This window comes from Pelophylax lessonae (assembly GCF_965119305.1).
Source record: "Pelophylax lessonae genome assembly, chromosome: 4".
In the NCBI taxonomy this organism is placed as follows: domain Eukaryota; kingdom Metazoa; phylum Chordata; class Amphibia; order Anura; family Ranidae; genus Pelophylax; species Pelophylax lessonae.
Genome location: NC_138771.1, coordinates 295,562,454 through 295,582,900, shown reverse-complemented (window position 1 = coordinate 295,582,900; position 20,447 = coordinate 295,562,454). Strand labels below are relative to the sequence as shown.

The following is a 20,447-nucleotide window of genomic DNA, read 5'->3' as shown; positions in this document are numbered from 1 at the left end:
ATATAATTTTATACACCGGGCTGTGGTATGGGATGGTATTTATTCATTACATCAATTGACTGCTTCTATCTCTTTGCTGGAAGCCGGAGTACAGATGTAATGCCTGCAGCATAGTTTACACCCTAAAGCAAGGAGCATTGGTGTTGTGTGCTGGGAGTGGAGGCTGAAACAGAAAGCATAAGGATATGTTATAGATATGGAGGCAATGGGAACCATAAAATGGGGGACAGCATTTTATTAAAGGGCTGTAACAGAAATTATCTTTTTTAGTTTACTTTAGCTTGTCCACGGTTTCTAAATGACTCCCAAAGCATAGTTTTAAACTTTCTCCAACAGTGTAGGCCCAACTTACAAAGCTTTAACTTCAGCCTAAGACACTCCGTTTTTAGGCCATTTAACTGTAATTTTCAAATTGCATTGGAGTCAGCTGAAAATAAGGCCTCATTCACATGGGCATACTATAGCGCATGTCCATGCAAGGTCCGAGTTACTCTGCATGGGGAAGCATAGGTGTTCTGTGTATCCCCATGCAGGCAGTCCCGTTACTGTCAATTGGGACAGAGCAGCTGTACAAACACAGCTGCTGCTCCCAATGGCTGCTCCCATAGTGTCATGCAAGTGCTGGGGAGTGGCCCAAACTGCATATGGAACATATGAAAATATGCATGGGCGTTGAGAAATTTGTATCACTAAATCCCAACAAGACTTACCCTTCTTGTTGAATTTGAAAAGGAATTTGAAGACTACCACACCAAAAATAGACAGAATGTTTTTTTTCACCGACATAGTATTTATCTGTAGTTAATACAAGGGCATTCATTACAAAATGATGAGTCAGTGGGTACAGAACCTCTTTAACCCTTACTAAATTATTCCTGCAGCAGGATCCCACTAAATTATGTTGTAATACACATACTGCATTGTTAGCTCAATCTCATCAGGAGGCAATTACAAGATGATACACAGCCCTTCAGTCCCAACTCCCCCTGTATAGTGAATTCTCCTTCCGCTGGCCAGGAGATGCGACGACACATAGCAACTTAAGCGTAGCGTAGACACATCTACTTTATTTATAGTTTCGCTCACACATTTAAAGGAAATTTGGGCAGCAAAACCTCGTTTAAACCAGTTACAATTCATGGGTCAACTTATCAATAGAACATATCTCACAGAAACAATACATGAAAAGGCCCTTGTGTTCCCATACATCTCTGTCAAAATTGTGTTTTGTGGGAAAGCCGCTCCGTCTGTGTTCAGCTGTATGATGTGTTAATGTAAGCAATTGTCAATTGTGTTCAGGTGTTGTCTGTCGTCTATATGCAAAACCTAACTTGTTAGGTGTCCAGGGTGTGTGAATGAGGTGTGTTAGTCTGCCTCGTTAATATGTAATTACAAGGGATCACATTCCATTGGAAAGTGGGCATGAGCTGAAATGTATTATGAAATATAATATTTCAGTAAGGCACGTTGATACACTCTTTCATGCATCATTACTGAAACATCTTTTGCGATTGCATACTTCTTCTCCCATTCTGGTGGCAGGTGAAAAAAAACATCACCCAGACCACCCCCATTTCTTTTATCAATACCCCAACTGCAGTCCTTCTGAATATGACACCTTTGTTCAGAAAAAGGTAAATAATTTCCCTGTTGATCCATCTGTTAAATGTGACCTCAGGATGCATTCCCAATATCTGGGAGCAGTCAAAACCAACAACCATGGTTTTCCAGGGTGAACAATATTAGTTTTATGGAAAATCCTACATCCACTCCTAAGAAAAGAAGAGAAGAACATGATTTTACTTGGTACTTATATTATTATCATGACCCAAAATATACCTACCAAAGTCATGCTTCTTTTAATGCTTCCCACCCACACCCTACTTTTTTTTCTTATTTTATTCTCACCTTTGCCTCTTCTCTTTTACCACTTCCACTACCCTCCTCTTTCGTCCAAAATTGACAATCTATCAACCTATCCTTTTCTACTCCCATTCCTCCCTAATGTTCCAAAAACAAAGTTTATAGCACCTCAATTTCTATCAAAATGATAACATTTATTTCATATATCTTCATCCTAAAACCATGTGGACTTCTCTACAGTCACAGGGCACAACTACAGGTTAAGAGAACACAGACACATGGGCTTCTAATGTAAAATGCTGTTCTGTAAGTCCCACAATGTACCCTGTCAATCAATCTGTACCAATGGATTTGTTGAATGAAGAATTAAAGAAAATGTGTAAATATGTTTACCATTGTTAATTTATATTTTTATAGACCAGGTACAGCATTTCTCCCAACTGTATTTTCCTTTTAATATATATAAGGGGTGACTTATGGTTGGACCTTTTGTGCAAGTGTCAGCTCTACCATACCGCTTGGAAACCTACAATGAAAATAGGGTGATTCACAGTAGTGCAGCATAAATGTAGTTACATTTTTGGTAATCTCTAACTTACCATTTAATTGAAAGACAAAAATGTGATTTTGCATAGCTGGGACCTGCAATCATTCACAACTCTTGAATGATGAGTTGGGGTTGATTTTGGGTCCAAGATACTATGTAGAAAGTTTAATTAATTTGTAGTTCCTGCAAAGTTCTAGACCAGTTATAAAATAATTGCAGAGTTACTGTATTTATGGCTGCTCAGCTTAACGTTAAAGCAGTATTAAACCCTAAAGCAAACATTTATTATATTGCATCTTACCAGCTATATTAGTTTTTCTTTTTTAGGCTTTCTTTCTTCTTTTTTTTATCTTGTGATCCAGCTATAAATACTGTATTTTAAAAACGCAAGCTCTCCAGCTATTCAAAAGAAACATAGAAAAGTGACGGAAGAAAAAAGACCAAGTAGTCCATCGAGCCTGCCCATTTATTTATTTTTTTTCATTAACTTCTTGTCTAAGTGTATATCTATGTCTGTCCCAAGCATGTTTGAAGCCATTTAATGTTAACTGTCTCACTACCTCTGCTGGAACTATGTAACTATAGCCGCTGCAACTATGTAACTATAGCCGCTACAAGCAAAGCCAACAGAATACTGGGATGTATAAGAAAGGGGATTCACTCCAGAAATAAGGAGATTATTCTCCCACTCTACAAGACTCTGGTCCGGCCACATTTGGAGTATGCTGTCCAGTTCTGGGCACCGGTCCTCAGGAATGATGTGCTGGAATTGGAAAGAGTCCATAGAAGGGCAACAAAAATAATTAGTGGAATGGAGGACATCAGCTATGAGGAAAGACTACAAGCACTGAACTTATTCTCTCTGGAGAAGAGACGATTGAGGGGGGATATGATATCAATGTACAAATACTGTACTGGCGACCCTAGCATAAGGAACAAACTATTCAGAGAGAGGAGATACAATAAGACACGTGGCCATTCACTAAAACTAGAGGAAAGGCGGTTTAACCTTAAAATGCGTAAGGGGTTCTTCACTGTAAGAGCGGTAAGGATGTGGAATTCTCTTCCACAAGCAGTCGTATCAGCTGGGAGCATTGATAGTTTCAAAAAACTATTAGATGGGCACCTTGGAGACCACAACAAACAGGGGTACACAATGTACGGTTAAAAGCAAACACACACACATCATAGGTTGAACTGGATGGACTGATGTCTTTTTTCAACCTCACTAACTATGTAACTATGTAACTATGGAAGTTTATTCCAAAAAAACCTTCTGTGTGCAGAAGCCCCTCGGCCGCTCTAATACTTACCCAAGGTCTCTCACTGATGATGTCCATGAGTGTCTTAGCCCTTCGAGATTCTCCCTCCTGATCGGCTGACACACAGAAGCGGTGCCATTGGTGTCAATCAGAGTCAGCTAGTCAATCAGGAGAGAGAGGGGGTGGGGCCGGGGCCGGGGTAGGACTTCATGTCTGAATGGACACAGGGATTTGTGACTCAGCTCGGGTGCCCCATAGAAAGCTGCTTGCTGTGGGGCACTGAACAGGAGGGAGGGGCGAGGATCAAAGAAGAGGGACCTGAGAAGAGGAGGCCACTGTGCAAAACCAACTACACAGAGCAGATAAGTATAACATGTTTGTTATATTTATAGGAAAAAAAGAGACAATACAATCACTTTAGGTTTCTGAAGTCACTCTCGATGTGTTTTATCCCCCCAGACCTATTACCATTTTTGTTACCCTCTCTAGACTAGTTTTATCTTATCAATATCTGAGGTCTCCAGAAGTGGACACGGTATTCTAAAAGAGATCTCACTAAAGATATATATAGGGGAATCTGGACCTCATTCCTCCTGCTGGCTATCCCTCTAGTGATGCATCCTAGAATTCTATTCACTTTCCCCACTGCCTGGTCACACTGTTTGCTCATTTTGCAATCATCTGACATAAGCACCTCTAAATCGTATTCCTCTTTAGTGCTGGTCAACACTGTACCCTTAAGGTTGTACTCTCTCAAGATATGTTTTATCTAGGTGCATTATTTTACATTTAGAAACATTGAACTGCAGTTTCCACTGCTTTGAACAATCTTCTAGCAATGCCAAATCATGTTCCATGTTACAGACACCTTCAGGGATATTAACCCTATTACATACCTTTGTGTCATCAGCAAAAAAGACAGACCTTTCCAAACAAACCTTTAGTTATATATCACTTACATATAGGTTAAATAGAACAGGGCCTAGAGTAAAGCCTTGTGGTACACCACTGGTGACTGGTTTCTGCTCTGAGTGAACCCCATTTACAACCACACTGGAGTATCTATCCTTTAGCCAACTGCATATTCACAGAATGTATCAGTTTACATAGATGGGATAAACCACTGTCTGCCGTGCCTCCTATGCTCATTCTTCCAGAATTATGTCTCACAAATACAGGAGGTTTGTTACTGGCCAGATCACCAGTTGAAAACATAGGGGAAAAAATGCCAAAGAAAATAAAACTGATGCAGTCACCACGTCTAATGACTGGTAAACTGAAATATATTACATTTTTAGTTTTGGGTTTAATACCACTTTAACGCATATCTAACCCCAAGAATAACAATTTACTATATTGCTGCTTGCCATTCTTTAGATGAGGTGACTGTATTACGTTTTCTCCAGGATTTTCACCTTTATTTTTACCTGGTGATCCAACCAGTAGTTACAACTCCTCACTACGGGAGATAATGCTTACCTACAGTACTGTGAAGCAGTGTTGTCACACTAGAACAGGGCTACAGAACACCCCCTCCTCTCAATATCTCCATAATATTGGTGAGGTGTTATTTAGTCTACAGACAGAGCTAGGAACAATACTAACTGATAAAAGTTAATAGTGTACATCGTTTTTGGCAGCATCAACAGATATTTTTTTCACTTGTCAAACAGATATAACAATGACTTTCAATGGTTTAATTAACAAATCAAAAAGGAGTAAATAAGAGAAGTTCATTGTTAGGGTTTACATGCACTTTAATATGTAGCCTAGGTACTGTGCCAAAAGCAAAAATATAAACGTCTACCTCTACTTATGATCTATATTGCAAAATTTTGCTGTAGGAATCCAAATTATTGAACTTATATTTTACATCTGTCTATTTCTTATTGCATTTCAGATGTGGAATGATATATATGGAAGCAAAAGACTTAGGATGGGAGCCGCTGACTAAGTCATGGTTAGCTGCAAAACTTCCAGAAGGGCTTACTGCTGAGGAAAGCCAAATTGTGCAGGTAGAACCAAAGCTCGTCATATTAACTCTGCAAGGAAAAAAATGTTATCCTCTCTCATCTAAACAATTTCTTGTTTCCTAGCCAGTCAGCAGTTCAACATTTAATAAATAACCTAGGCTGTGGACAGGACATTTTTTCTTTATTTTGATACCCTTACAGAAGTAATCATGCCTCTTGTCAGGTTCTCTACAGATAAAGACAAATGCTCTGCATTGCCAGACTGTCTATGCATTTCAATTTCAACCTAAAACAATGAAATGTGTGATTGCTGGATACTCCGAGAATGTCATTTGTCTTGTCATTTGGGATAGAATGACCATACTGCATAAACGTGGCATTTCAATGAACAATGTTGAATTTTGCATTCTTTCAATTTTCAGTAATAAATTAAACATAACTTTTTTAAATGATATATTGTAAATAAATATATTTAATTGCATATTGGAAACTTTACATATAGATTTAATGTTATTATATATTTGACCAGACAGAGAAGTTCTTGGGTCAGATAAAATCTTACCCTGCTTTTGTATTTTAAATAAGTGTACTATTTTGTGTTTTAAAAGTGGTATCCTTTACACTATGCACTCTATCTCTTATTATATACTATTATCTTATTGCTTTCCCTTCCCCATCATTTTTTTCCACAGATTCTCGATTGGATTCAGGTCTGGACTTTGACCTGGCCATTCTAACACCTGGATATGTTTATTTGTGAACCATTCCATTGTAGATTTTGCTTTATGTTTTGGATCATTGTCTTGTTGGAAGACAAATCTCCGTCCCAGTCTCAGGTCTTTTGCAGACTCCATCAGGTTTTCTTCCAGAATGGTCCTGTATTTGGCTCCATCCATCTACCCATCAATTTTAACCATCTTCCCTGTCCCTGCTGAAGAAAAGCAGGCCCAAACCATGATGCTGCCACCACCATGTTTGACAGTGGGGATGGTGTGTTCAGGGTGATAAGCTGTGTTGCTTTACGCCAAACATAACATTTTGCATTGTTGCTAAAAAGTTTGATTTTGGTTTCATCTGACCAGAGCACCTTCTTCCACATGTTTGGTGTGTCTACCAGGTGGCTTGTGGCAAACTTTAAACAACACTTTATATGGATATCTTTAAGAAATGTCTTTCTTCTTGCCACTCTTCCATAAAGGCCAGATTTGTGCATTATATGACTGATTGTTGTCCTATGGACAGAGTCTCCCACCTCAGCTGTAGATCTCTGCAGTTCATCCAGAGTGTTTATGGGCCTCTTGGCTGCATCTCTGATCAGTCTTCTCCTTGTATTAGCTGAAAGTTTAGAGGGACGGCCATAGATTTGCAGTGGTCTGATACTCCTTCCATTTCAATATTATCGCTTGCACAGTGCTCCTTGGGAAGTTTAAAGCTTGGGAAATCTTTTTGTATCCAAATCCGGCTTTAAACTTCTCCACAACAGTATCTTGTACCTGCCTGGTGTGTTCCTTGTTCTTCATGATGCTCTCTGCGCTTTAAACGGACCTCTGAGACTATCACAGTGCAGGTGCATTTATAAGGAGACTTGATTACACACAGGTGGATTCTATTTATCATCATTAGTCATTTAGGTCAACATTGGATCATTCAGAGATCCTCACTGAACTTCTGGAGAGAGTTTGCTGCACTGAAAGTAAAGGGGCTGAATAATTTTGCACGCCAAATTGGTTAACAAAGTTTGAAATATCCAATAAATTTCATTCCACTTCATGATTGTGTCCCACTTGTTGTTGATTCTTCACAAAAAATTACAGTTTTATATCTTTATGTTTGAAGCCTGAAATGTGGCAAAAGGTCGAAAAGTTCAAGGGGGCCGAATACTTTCGCAAGGCACTGTATCTATCTATCTATCTATCTATCTATCTATCTATCTATCTATCTATCTATCTATCTATCTATCTATCTATCTATCTATCTATCTATCTATCTATCTATCTATCTATCTATCTATCTATCTATCTATCTATCTATCTATCTATCTATCTATCTATCTATCTATCTATCTATCTATCTATCTATCTATCTCTATATCTCTTAACATAAAAAAAACAAAGCAAGACAATACTTGCTCAGTAAACAGCTCACCAGATTCTCATTCAATTTTTTCACTCAGTTTCAAAAGTCCATCAGATCTGCCAATCAACCTTTTTTTGTTTCTTTATCCCAAATTTGTACTAAAACATATATATAAAAGTCTGTTCTTTACATCAGAGATACCAGAGCAGCTAACCTTAGGGCATGTACTCTCACTGTAGGGGACCATAAATGTGCAGAAATAATGCCGTGCTGATGCCAGTGTTTTCCTCCCAAGAGGAGAAAAAACAAGAAAAAGTAAAATTTGAGGCCATCCAAACTCTAAAACACCACCCTTGTGCTGAAAGGAAACCATGTTCTTCCTCATTTCTGATTTCTCTGGAAATGACGCTGAACTTTGGGAGCATTGTCCTTTTTTTTTTTTTTGCATTCTTTATTTATACAATTTTTCAGTAAAGAAATGAACAAAAGGTAAAACAAGCAAGGAAACAACAAAAGAAGATTGGACAGATTAACCAATCAGTGTGTAACAAGTAATGTTCATCATATTGGGAACTAACAGAGGAATCTGAGGGGCCACAGGTAATAGTAGGATTATAGGATTCTTGTAAGAATACAGTAGATGTGAGGCCAGATGTAGGTCAGACTATGATATGTAAAGTATGGTATGGAAGCAGTAGATGCTGGCAAAAGGAGGTCCAAGGTTCCACCTCAAAGGCAATTGATACTGCACACCTACATTATCTCATTTTATAGTCACAGGGAGGCCACCAACATGCTCATGTATTGTTTTAGGGGACAATGTACAAAAAAAAGGGGGGGCGGGGGCAACACTCATATCAGAGCCTAGGAAAGGAACCCAGCTGTATCCCTGATGTTATCATGGAGGTATTAAAAAAAAAAGGGGGGCATATAGACTTTTTGTGGTCCATCTTCAGCTGAGCCATGCCATCAACCCACTTAAGCTGTCAATAATCGTTTGAACTCATCAGTGAAGGTAAATTAAATCCAATAGAACTATGTATTTCTAAATTTGTCATGTGTGTCTTTATTATTACTATTAATATTATTATTATACACAATTTTGTTAGCACCAATAGTTCGCACAGCGCTTTACAATATAAAGAAAGACAATACAGCAACAATACAATTCAATACACAAGGTTTAAGCGGGCCCTGCTCCTGCGAGCTTACGATCTTATAGGGAGGGGCTGGTGAAACAAAAGCTAGTAACTGTGAGGGATGAACTGATGGGAGAAATAGAGGATTTGGTTGTTATCTGAAGGCAGGATAGGCCTCCTTGAAGAGATTAGTTTTCAGGGATTGCCTAAAAGTGAACAAGAGATAACAAGAACAAGAGTGAAGTAAGAGATAGCCGGACAGATTGAGGTACTGAGTTCCAGAGGATGGGAGAGAGTCTGGAGAAGTTCTGAAGATGAGCATGGAAGGAGGACACAAGGGAGCTATACCTCTGGACAGTTTGGGTGATATTTGGAGACAAGGTAGAGCTATACCTCTGGAGTCTTTTAGCCATCGAAAAATGGTGTGTTTCCAGTGGGCAGGTTTTTTGGATCATACGCATTTATTTATAAGGGACTGGAGTGTTTTGCAGAAGTGTGTCAGAAGTTGGATATGTATTGTTTGAAACAAACAAAGTACCCAAGAAAGGTTTTTTTGTTTAATAGTGTTGCATTTCCCCAACCAGGAGAGGTTTTTGGAAGACCATGACTGCAACTCTGCCTGTAGTGTTGACATTAAAGGGAAGAAATTGAGATAGTATAATTTGGTTACATTTTTGGGGAGTTGAATGCCCAGATACAAGAAGGGAGAGGAGAAGACCCATTTAAAAGTGAATTCTATTTTAAATTGTTTGTATACCATTTAAGGTGCAGTGAGATTCAGGGCAATGGATTTTTGATAGTTGATATGAAAATAGGAGAGTTCTCCATGCATTTTGAACTCAGAGATAAGATTCAGCAGGTAAATAATCAGGTTACTAAGAAAGAACAACACATTGTCTGCATATGGGTTCAGGACTAATGTTTGGGTTAGCCTAAACAGAGCACAGGAATGGTTGTAAATTTAATATCAAGTTCAACTGCAAAAGTAGGCACCCTTTGTGTGTCCCATTGCCAATGTGGAAAGGCTCAGAAAGGATAATGTTTACCTTGAGGGTGCAAGTAGCATTTTGCTTTTTACCTACCTTCTCCAGGTTACTCCCTATTTAAAGGAGAACTGGGACATTTTGGTCTGATAAGCAAGCAATAGCAACTGGCATTTTTGGCTTGGGAGGAAAATAGTACCAGCTGGCATTTTCATGGTTTCCTTTAGGCTAAAGACAGTAATCTATATTACTGCAAAATGGTGAAAGGTGGGTTGTGTCCTTTAAGAACAATGTTTGTTATAACTCTCTTTTTCAGATATATATGCCGAAACAGGGCATTGAAAGCTGGGGCATAGATATAGAGAACAATAAGGTGGTCCAACTCCACTCCAGCATCCACTTATAAGCAGTTAAACTAGGCTGCCCTGCCCCATCCAGACTTAAATCTTCAATTACTCACTTCTTCTGAGGATCTGGCTGGTGAGATCATCTAAAGCAATGCGTGGCAAAGGATGTAGGTAGTGGAAGACTGATGCCAGTATGTTTACAAATTACAGCGATGATCAATTAAGCTTTGCTGGCTGATAGAGATATAGATTAGGTCAGCTTCACACAATGAGACTAGTGGCCATGGGAGGAAGTGCAGGAGACAGCAAGGAGGACTGTGGTCACATACAGGAATATGGTGTGGTGTACATGGAGCCTGATAGGCAGTAAGTGAGGCACAAGAAGTTATCACTTCACATTCAGAGCCAGTGTTCTAAATTTTGTGTGTGATTTAGGACTATCATATGTAGGAAGATTCTATCACTTAGCAATGTGAACACACATTGTGTGTAAGGGTTTCCCTCTGTGTAACGGTAGTTCTCTTTGACTTCTACTTCCCTGTATTTGTTCATGATACTTTACGCATTCTGTGCATTTTTACAGCCTGGGGTTTATAGTGCTGCCACTACATTTTTCTTATCTTAGAAGGGACTTAGGAGCAACTGTGGCAGAGGTGGAATTTCAGACTAGGTCCATATGCCAAGTAATCTACTAGTATGTTTTTGGAAAGCAGGTATTGATGGGAACAGAACCTCAGAAATAACACAATGACTGCATGCAGACAGTGTTCCATATAATAACCTTAACTGCCAGGTGAGAAAGCTATGAGTATTGCAAAGCAGTGAGTCACCCCAGGCAGATAGAGGAGAGTGCAGGCTGTTTGCTACACATAAAATGGTGGGGTGTGGTTGGAATGCGATCATACATGCACAAGCAGGGGCATATAAACATTTGGACCTTGAAGTGTGAAAGTTGTATTTGACTACCAGGGAGGTCTCTAGGTCAGCAGTATCATGGAGAACCTGGGTGAGTGTCAGACAGAGCAGGAGGGGCACATCCCTAGCTGTTTATTGGTAAAGGCTCTGCCAGTGTGTGTGATACTTGGGTTTCTCCAAGTTCTTGTCCCAGCCTCCATCTCTGTTGGTCCCAAGAAAAAAAAAACACATATCTATGTCCCTGATTATAAGGAAAACATTATAAACAATGACCTAATGAGCTAAACAGGATGACTGCTGCTCTTTGAAAATGAAATGGACTTGGCCTGAATAATTTACTAACCTAAATAACATGCTATTGGCACAAAAAATCATGATCATTCAGCTTCCCTTAACAAATGGCCACAACACCATTCATCATTTTGCATTCTTCCAGCATTAACTTCCTTTGCCTCTCTCTGCATTCGAGCAGATAGCATTTCAGTGCTAAAAAGTAAGTAAGTAATGAAAGACTTCCCTCTACCAGGTGCTGTGATTGCAGATCTGAATATTGAGGAGATAGCTGTAAGACACTGGCATCTGTCACTGATTTCCATCTTGACTGAGCACTGGGGAAATATCTCCACCCCCGGCCACTAGCACAAGCTATATTACTACAATTCTCCTCTGCCCTTGCTTACTTGAACTGGTTAAGAGGTCCTATCCACTCTTTATATACTAACTGTGGTGCAATTAAGTTGTTAAATTAAAAGGAAACCATAACAGTTCTGAATCAATTTTGTTATTTTTTCACAGTTTATAATTTTTTAAATGTATTTTAAACATTTAATGCATTGCAAAGGATTCTCAGAGCAAAAGGGATTTGTTAAAGAGGCAGCAACACAGTAGTACTGTGACGGAACCGCTTGGCGCCCTGCTTAGGTGCTTCCTTCTGCCAAACAGCACCTCCTGCCCTCCAAACCATTACGAACAGATCGAGAGCTAATACCAACCCTTTTTACCCCACGCATCGTACCCCACGCATCGTACACAGACAAGATGTGAGATAAAATCCAAAATAATGACTGTTTATTGAAACCTAGACACGTACCCTATACCCCACAGGAGGACATTCCCCTCCTGATCATATTACCCTAACAATACAAAACAGGAACACAATCAATATAGCCAAACAACAGCCAATATATACTATAAACATTAAGTTAACTAAACAACTATCCCCCTGGCTGACTCATTGCCCACCCAGACTATTCGGTACCAAGTGGATAACTGGATACAAAGTACATTAACACATTATCATAAGCATAAACATCCCACAATGGTTCAATAACAAGGTACAGTGAGCACAATATCAATAACCTCTGTCATTGAGACCCTCCTCCCCCCAGAGGAAGTGACACTAGAGGTGAGTCATTACGACTCATCTGTGTCATCTGTCATCCCATGTGAGAGTGCGCTGAAGATGCTTCTTCAAGAGAATGAAGGACCCAACACACATGGCACTAAAACATGTGGGCAGGCCATGAGGGACAGCCTCACCAAACGTTTTGAGAAGCACGAAGAGAATAAAATGTTGTGCTTGCATGTCTTTTGGATCCTCGATACAAGAACCATCCTTTCTCTTCTGATGATGTATTGGTCAAGGCAAAACAATGGCTGACAGAAGATATTCAACAGGAGGTGCAGGAGCTTCCTGCCAAAAAGAAAAGTCAAAAAGAGCAAGTTTCTAATGTGGAAGAGCGGGATGCAGGAGAAAAATGTCCAAAAAGACAATGGACAGAAGAGAAACTTCATTGTGGTCAAATAGATGCCATGTTCAGTGTTTTATTAGGGCCTCATGTGGAGGATTCTTCAGAATCTGCAATAATGAGCCCGGATGATGAGCTTCATCTCTATTTGAAGGAACCGGTAATTGACAGAAGAAGTGGTGATCCTCTTCAGTGGTGGAAAGAAAATGAGGCACGCTACAAAAGACTCGCTTCTCATGCTAGAAGATACCTTTCTGCTCCTCCTTCCTCGGTACAAAGTGAGCATGTTTTTAGTAAAGTGGCAGCAATTTATGAAAAAAAGAAGCCGTTTAACTGGTGAACATGCTGAAATGTTATGCTTTCTGCATTATAATATTGTTCTACTTAACTGGGAGTATTGAAAGTTTAGTAGTATAGTACTAGTGTCCACTCCACTCCAATCCATTCAACTGTCTAGCTTTTGTCTAACTTTTTTTGGATTGGAGTCAGTGGATTACTGCTGCAGTTAGTGATTTAAAATCATTGCAGTGAGTGCACTACTGCAGCAGTAGTCCACTGACTACTCCAATCCGCTGTCTAGCTTTTTGATGTTGTCTATCTTTTTTTCTAGCAGTTTAATTTGCACTGACTGTAGTAGTGATTTAAAATAATTGCAGTGAGTGCACTACTGCAGTGGTAGTCCACTGACTCCTCCAATCACTGTCTAGCTGTTTGTTGTTGTCTAGCTTTTTTTCTAGCAGTTTAATTTGCACTGACTTCAGTGTTAAAAATGTTAATAAACAAACATTAACATGTTCAGTAACAGATTTGTGTCGAAAATTGTGTTTATTTTGCAAAACTTTGAATGTTAAAAATATCAGCCGATACTGATATGCAATGGCCAAAATATTGGTATCTGCAACGAAAAACCGATATCAGCTCCATATTCTTCACCATAGGATTATGCTGCCCTCTACAGGAGTAGGACTAGGCAGGCAACACAAAAGCTTGGCTACGCCCTGTGGGCCATCCTTAGCTGGCATAACCCCCCTCTTTGCTTAGAGATACTTAGTTTTTGTTTGTCTAGTTGAGGAGTAAGCTCTAATCTCCCAGCCGGGCCCTAGGTCCTGGAATTTTTTTGTCAATTTTTTGCTTTGTTTTTGGATCCCGTTTTTTTCCTGTGGAGATCTGCTAGCAGCTGCTGGGCTGAGAGATGGACTGGACTATTGCAGTCCCAGTGGTCCCCTCAGCCTGACCAGCAAGCGTGTGCAAACCGTAGCTCAGCGCTCGGTCGGCCGCAACACAGCCCCACTGGACGGGGGATGGCCTGCAAGTTAAACGTCTCGCATGGTTGCATACAACCAGGTCTCAGCCTGAGTCGCACCATTCCTTCCTACCAACAGCTCCCCCACTTCGGTAGAGAGGAGGTTTCTGTCTTTGGAATGTTATCCGCCCGCTTCTCTGGATCCATAAGTAAGGGTCCCCTCCTCTCCTTTCCAGATTTCAGTGTGGGCGCGGGTACTCCCTGGGATGGTTGGTCCCTCTGGGGTTCTCTTCCCTTTTCGCCCCCCTCCCCCTCCTTGGGTGGCATTGAGCTGGCTTGTCTGCCTGTGCTCATGGTGGGGGGTGGCTGGTGGCCAGGCTGTGGGTACCTTGGTGCCTGTGGATGCACTGTCCTCCTGTCACCCTTAGTGGGCCTTCTATGGGGTGGGTGGCCTTTTTGTGTCCCCTTGGGACAGCTGGTGGGTCGGGGGGCAGGTGGCTCTGTATCCACGGGTCAGGCAGGCCAAACATTTAGGCCGCGGCTTTGTGGCCTACTGGCTGGACCTTCTCTGGGGCAGCCCCAGTTGTGACAGCTAATGCCGCTATTGTACCCCGGGACATTCATCTCCCCTCCACTCCCTGGCTGGTCACAGGTCCCTCACGGATAGTGCTTACATAGCCCAAAATTTAGGCTGCGGCTTTGGGGCCTACTGGGCCACCCCTCTTCTGGTAGGGTGGCTTATGAGGGGGGAGAACAGGGTCCCAGGCAGGTTTAGCTGCCAGGGTGCTGTGGGGCATCAACCTTCCCCAGTGGCTCTGTGGGGGTAGTCTGTCTGCGGGTTTTCCTGGATTAGCGGTGGGCAGCCCCCCTTAGGGGGGCCTGTTTGCAGCCTCCTATGCAGGCCTCCTTGGGGGTTCCCCTTTCATGGTTCTTTCATTGGCCCCCCTTTTTGCGGGCATCAGTTAATGCCCATTGGCCTTTGATGTCTTGGAACTTCGAGTGATCAGGCTTTTCCTGGATCATTTGGCGGAGTGGTTCCAGGGGGCTCTCAGTGCGGATTCAGTTGGACAACGCCATGGCCGTGGCTTTGTAAATCACTAGGGCAGCACAAGGAGTGTGTTATAAGCCCTGGAGGTGACTGGCATTCTCCGGTGGGCAGATCATTCTTGCCCTCTCCGCAGTGCACTTTTCTGGCGTGGAAAATTGGCAGGCGGATTATTCAATCATCAGGCGTTGGAACAGGGGGAATGGTCCCTTTATCTGGACATGTTTCATCAGATATGTCTGTGGTGGGGCACCCCCAAGGTGGCTCTGTTGGCATCCTGGCTCTACAGAAAGGTGCCAAGGTTTGTGGCCAGGCCGTAAGATCCTCTGGCAGACACCATGAATGCCAGTACCATCTGATTTACACCTTCCTTTGCTCCAGCTTCTTTCTCGATTTCTACGCAAAATTGAGGAGGAAATGATTCCAGTCATTCTGGTGGCTCTGGACTGACCTTGCCTTTCTTGGTACACTGACCTGCTGCGACTGGTTGCCAATGTCCCCTGGAGGCATCCTCTCAGGGATGATCTGTAGTCTCAAGGGCTGATCTTCCATCCTGTTTTACAGTCGCTGGCTTTGACGGCCTGACTGTTGGGAGCCAGATGTTAAAGGACAGGGGCTTGTCTGGCTCGGTGATTTCAACCATGTTGAAGGTGAGGAAATCTACATCTCCAAAGCTTTATCATTGGATGTGTAAGGCATACATTTCCCCGTGTGCGGTTTGCGGCGTCCATCCTCTTTCTTTTTCAGTGGCTGAGATTCTGGCCTTTCTTCAATTGGGTTGAATCAGGAACTGGCCTTGAGCACGTAGAAAGGCCAATGTCTGCCTCGTCAGTCTTTTCTGAAAGACCTTTGGCTTCCCATTCATTGGGGCATACATACCTTCAGGGGGTTTATCATTTTACTCCACCTGTAGGTACTCCTCTGTCACCATGGGATTTGAACCTCGTTCTGTTGGTTCTATAAAATCTCTCTTTGAAAACATACAGGAGATCCCTTTTTTATTCTTTTACAAAAGGTGGCTTTTTTTGGTGGCTATCACCTCTGCTCACAGGGTTTGGGCACATGCTTAGTTTAGTTAGTTGCTTAGGTAGTTCCAGGTGGTGACTTTTTTTTTTGGTCAGGCAGTGTATAAGTGCAAGGTTACTCCTACATCCCTACTTCTAACTACAAACTGTGTGCTGTCCCGGCATACCAGCTGAGGTGTAGTCCAACAGTCATAGTCCTTCAGAGGCATTGTCATGTGAATGAAAATCCTTTGGAGGCATACACCAGTGCTGGTGACTTCAGGGCAAACCCCAAGTTAAGAGTCGCTACATGAGGGCATGTGATATATGACATCCTTCTGTTGATCCGGGTCTCATTCATCATCTCCATCCCTTACGGGTCTCATTTCCACAGCTGTCCTAGAACTCTCTCCCAATGTTGATCCCAGTGCTCTGCTTGGGAGAAGTACAATCTGAACTCTGTGAGCTGGTCCACCGATCCAATTTATACGACACAGGACAAATGGGCCAGACCCAGATGAGAACCTGCCAAAAAGAAACCGGACATGACATTATTTCCTCCTCTCCCGGCCAGGACAGCACCTAACTAACTGTTTAAATCTATCCACACTCTCCCTTCCTTAAGTGCCAGTCATCTCGGCTGCGTCAAATCATGAAACAACAGTAAGGCCGCAACAAGCACTATAATAGGTATAATAAAAACTGGTAAGTGCCATATAAAGAAAACATAGCATTGAAATAATAAAGTTCAATAGCATTACAAGACAGCAGTATTTATTCCCTTTGCGGTAAAACAAATCTTAATGCCTAAGCTCAATTTTGCAACTCTGACATGTTTTATTGTTCAATGGTTTTTATTGAAGATTTTCAGTACAACAAATAAAGGTATAAACAACATTGCAGAGAAATTGTTCCAGGCAAAGAAATACATAACAGCTAAATGCAGTGATAGTGCGTAAATAGTGACAAAATATAAACATAAAATTATGGGTTCATCATAATAACATCAGCAGGAGTCAATTCGCCATCAACAGGTTTAAACTGAATTTCAGGGTAGAGCAGGCGTAGAGAGTGGGTGGTACCACTGTGACCACGGCTTCCACAAGGAAAGGGACGTTTGATAGTTCCCTCTACTCGAGGCAAACATAATTTCATACATACTATGGGTGTGAACCATATCCAGAACTTCCCGCATTGAAGGGGGTTGTGTCTGTTTCCAGTTCCTAGTAATGGTCAGTATAGCTGCTAAAAGAACGTGGGTGACGATATGCCTAAGAGCCGGTGGAAGCGCTTCAATTGTGAGATTTAACAGGGCGAGTGCCGTGGTAGGTAGTACGGCGGTTTTCAAACTCTGACATGTTTTAGTAAACCTGTACTCATCATCACAATTACTTTATGCATCCAAGTGGATTATACCTTGTTTTTTTTAGGACTAATTGGGCTTTCATTTGGTGGTAAATGGTAATGGATATCTCCTGATCTCTTTTTTATTATCAAAGGAAAACTGGCCCAAAATAGAAAAAAAATGAACTTTTTTTTTTTCTATACACACTTTTTTTTTTTCCTATCTCTTCAAGGACAGAAAAAGATACAATATATCTGTCTCATCCTTTCACAGAGACAGAAAACATGGGGGCGGGCTTCACAGTGACTGATCACTGTGATAGCCAATCAAAGGCTATCACAATGATTAGGTGACTCGGAATAGGATGGGCTTTCATAGAGACAACAGTCTCTGTGCGGGGAGCGCACTGTTTGTTTCCCCATAGAAAGTTGGTGGGGAAATGGTGAGATTAGAGAATGAGGAAAAGGATGCAGAAACAGCACTAAAAAGGCAATTGGCCTTTCGAAGACCAAGTATATCTAATGAAGGATGTTTTCACCTTTTGCTCCGTGGGCAAATTAAACTTTCAGTTTTGGTGACAATTAGAAGGGAAACACACAGACTGTAATAAAACCTACAATTCTTACCTACCTAATTAAATACTAAAAAGAAAAAAACATTTTTTGGCTTTACATATGCTTTAATTTATTGCTGTTCTTCTGCCTGTTCCTCAGTAATAGAATTTCCTCCCTCCTCCTTATGCTGCCTGCCCTTCCACCTATGCTGTGGAAGTGTAGGCAGTCTTTTTAATTTTTGATTAACTCCTCCTAAATGCCCATACTACATTCTTGCTCCTCACTACCAGAACCCAATCCTCCTTTTCCTATGGCAGGATTAGTAGAAGAGGAGGAGGAAGAAAATTGTGCATTAGCAGTGCTGAAAAAATGGCACTCTTGAGAAGGAGAGGGAGGAAGAACAGCTCACATTAGAAGTCCACATGAAATGGCAAAATAAGAGAGTTTGTAGGGCAAGAGGAAAAAGGGAACCATAACAGGCCATGTTTCTTTTGCTGCTGACCCATCTCATTGTGTTCCTGCTCCTACTGAGATCTGTGTTGCAGAATAATGTGGTTCCTCATGCATTTGTTTTCAAATGGCTGGTACTTTTACCACAGATGATAAATGCAGGCAGACGTTTTAGAACAAAATTGCACTGTTTGAAGCAGATACACTAAAATAGGTCCACACTGTGGAGCTCATTCTTTTTGCAGCCTAGTCTATCCTTGCATACTGTCCTGATACTAGACTATTTTTCCAAACACATAGCAGAAGTCTATATTTTGAATACTTGAGGAATAATTGGGAATATAGGGATGAAAGGGGATTTTGGGAATGTGGTTTTGAAAGTTTTTGTGCACTATATTCTGACATTTTTTAAAGTTTTCATGTAATGCAGTGTGGTGGTATGAAAGAAGAAGCTCACAAAATATACAATCAAGCTGTTGTGCCACTGGCTAGATCATACACCATTGGTAGCGTTCTCTTTATTTTTTGTTTAAGAGTACACTTTCCTATAGCTTTTAGATTTGTTGTGGCTGCAACTCCTGCTGATCAATTCAGGCTTATCATTGTTGGATAAAGAATCATTGTGTCACCTCCTAAACTACCTACAAAAGCTATGTTTCTTAAGTTATAATGGTTCAGCTTGGAGTGCTGCTTAAGTTATATTTAAAGCAAAATGTGCACTATTGTTTCTGGGCTATTCTATAGGTACGTACAACAACTAACAAACACATATGCAGTATCAATGCGATCACCAGGAGCAGGATAATTTATTTTGTGTGGCTGTTTGTTGGTAGATTATAGTAATAGCAAAAAGTATACAACTAAATTACAAAAAAATAAATAAAAAATTGCTATTTTGAGACAGTTTTTTTATTTTTGATAATAAAACAAAATCAGGAGATATTCATTAACATTTACCACTAAATGAAACCCCAATATTTCCTAAAAAAAAAAACAAGATATAATCCACCTAGATGTAAAGTATTTGTGATGATATGTACGGTTTTACTAACACATGTCAAAGTTGCAAATTTGTGCTTAGGCATTACCATTTGTTTTACCCTTAAGTGGGAAGGGGTTAAAACAAACAATAATTTAAAAGTGAGAAAATCATGCTAAATATTTGATGCCAGAATACAATGTTACTGATGCTATGCCTGAGAATTGTACTGTCCTGTAACCTCACATACTCTTTAACATGATTTCCCAAGAAGGTAATTGTAAGGTGTCTTTCCATGTTGACCTCAAAATCACATAAAAAGGAGGAACCAAGAATATTTACTTTATTTAATGTATTTTTGCATTCGTACATGTCCCCCATGGCGGTGCCCAATCGCCTAGGCCCTTTGTTTGACTATTCCTTGCCTATTAGCCTTGGAAATTAGCAGAATTGATTTTCAGGATTTGTTCCCCTAACCCAAATACTTCACTAGGGTTTAGATTTAAAGCGGAGTTCCGGGCACAAAAACGAGATTTTTTTTGTGCCCCTCCGCTAGGTATGCCTCACCTGAAAAGGAATTGGGTAGTTATTTTTTTTTTGTTTACTTACCTTGCAATTGAAGATCGAAGATACTCACCTCAGAGTACTTCCTCCCTCGGAGCCGCGGCTCACCCCGTCACTTCCTGCCTTGCTATGATTCCTGGGAGCTGAACGTCACAGCTCCCAGGAATCAATGCGACGGCACCGGCCCCGCTCGTCATTTCCGGGCGACGCCGCATTCCCCTGCTAAACAGCTTCTGGGCATGCCCAGAAGCTGTGGAGGAATGCGGCGTCGCGCCGGAAGTGACGAGAGGGGCCGGTGCGGCGCATTCTGGGACAAGAAGACGCGGAAGAAGACACAGAAGAGGACCGCGCCGGCTTCAGCTGCCCACAACAGAGATGGAAACGCTGTGGAAGAAATTTTATAAGTAAGT

General features: G+C 41.2%; 1 protein-coding gene across 1 annotated transcript in view; it reads left to right on the top strand.

The window, feature by feature from the left end:
• Positions 1-20,447, top strand: part of LOC309552619 (dynein axonemal heavy chain 3-like) — a 1,537,563-nt gene that overhangs the window by 396,502 nt on the left and 1,120,614 nt on the right. The window contains exon 13 of the mRNA XM_082253560.1: positions 5,573-5,687. Within this exon, the coding sequence (XP_082109686.1) occupies positions 5,573-5,687 (115 nt within the window). The remainder of the gene's footprint in view (positions 1-5,572; positions 5,688-20,447) is intronic.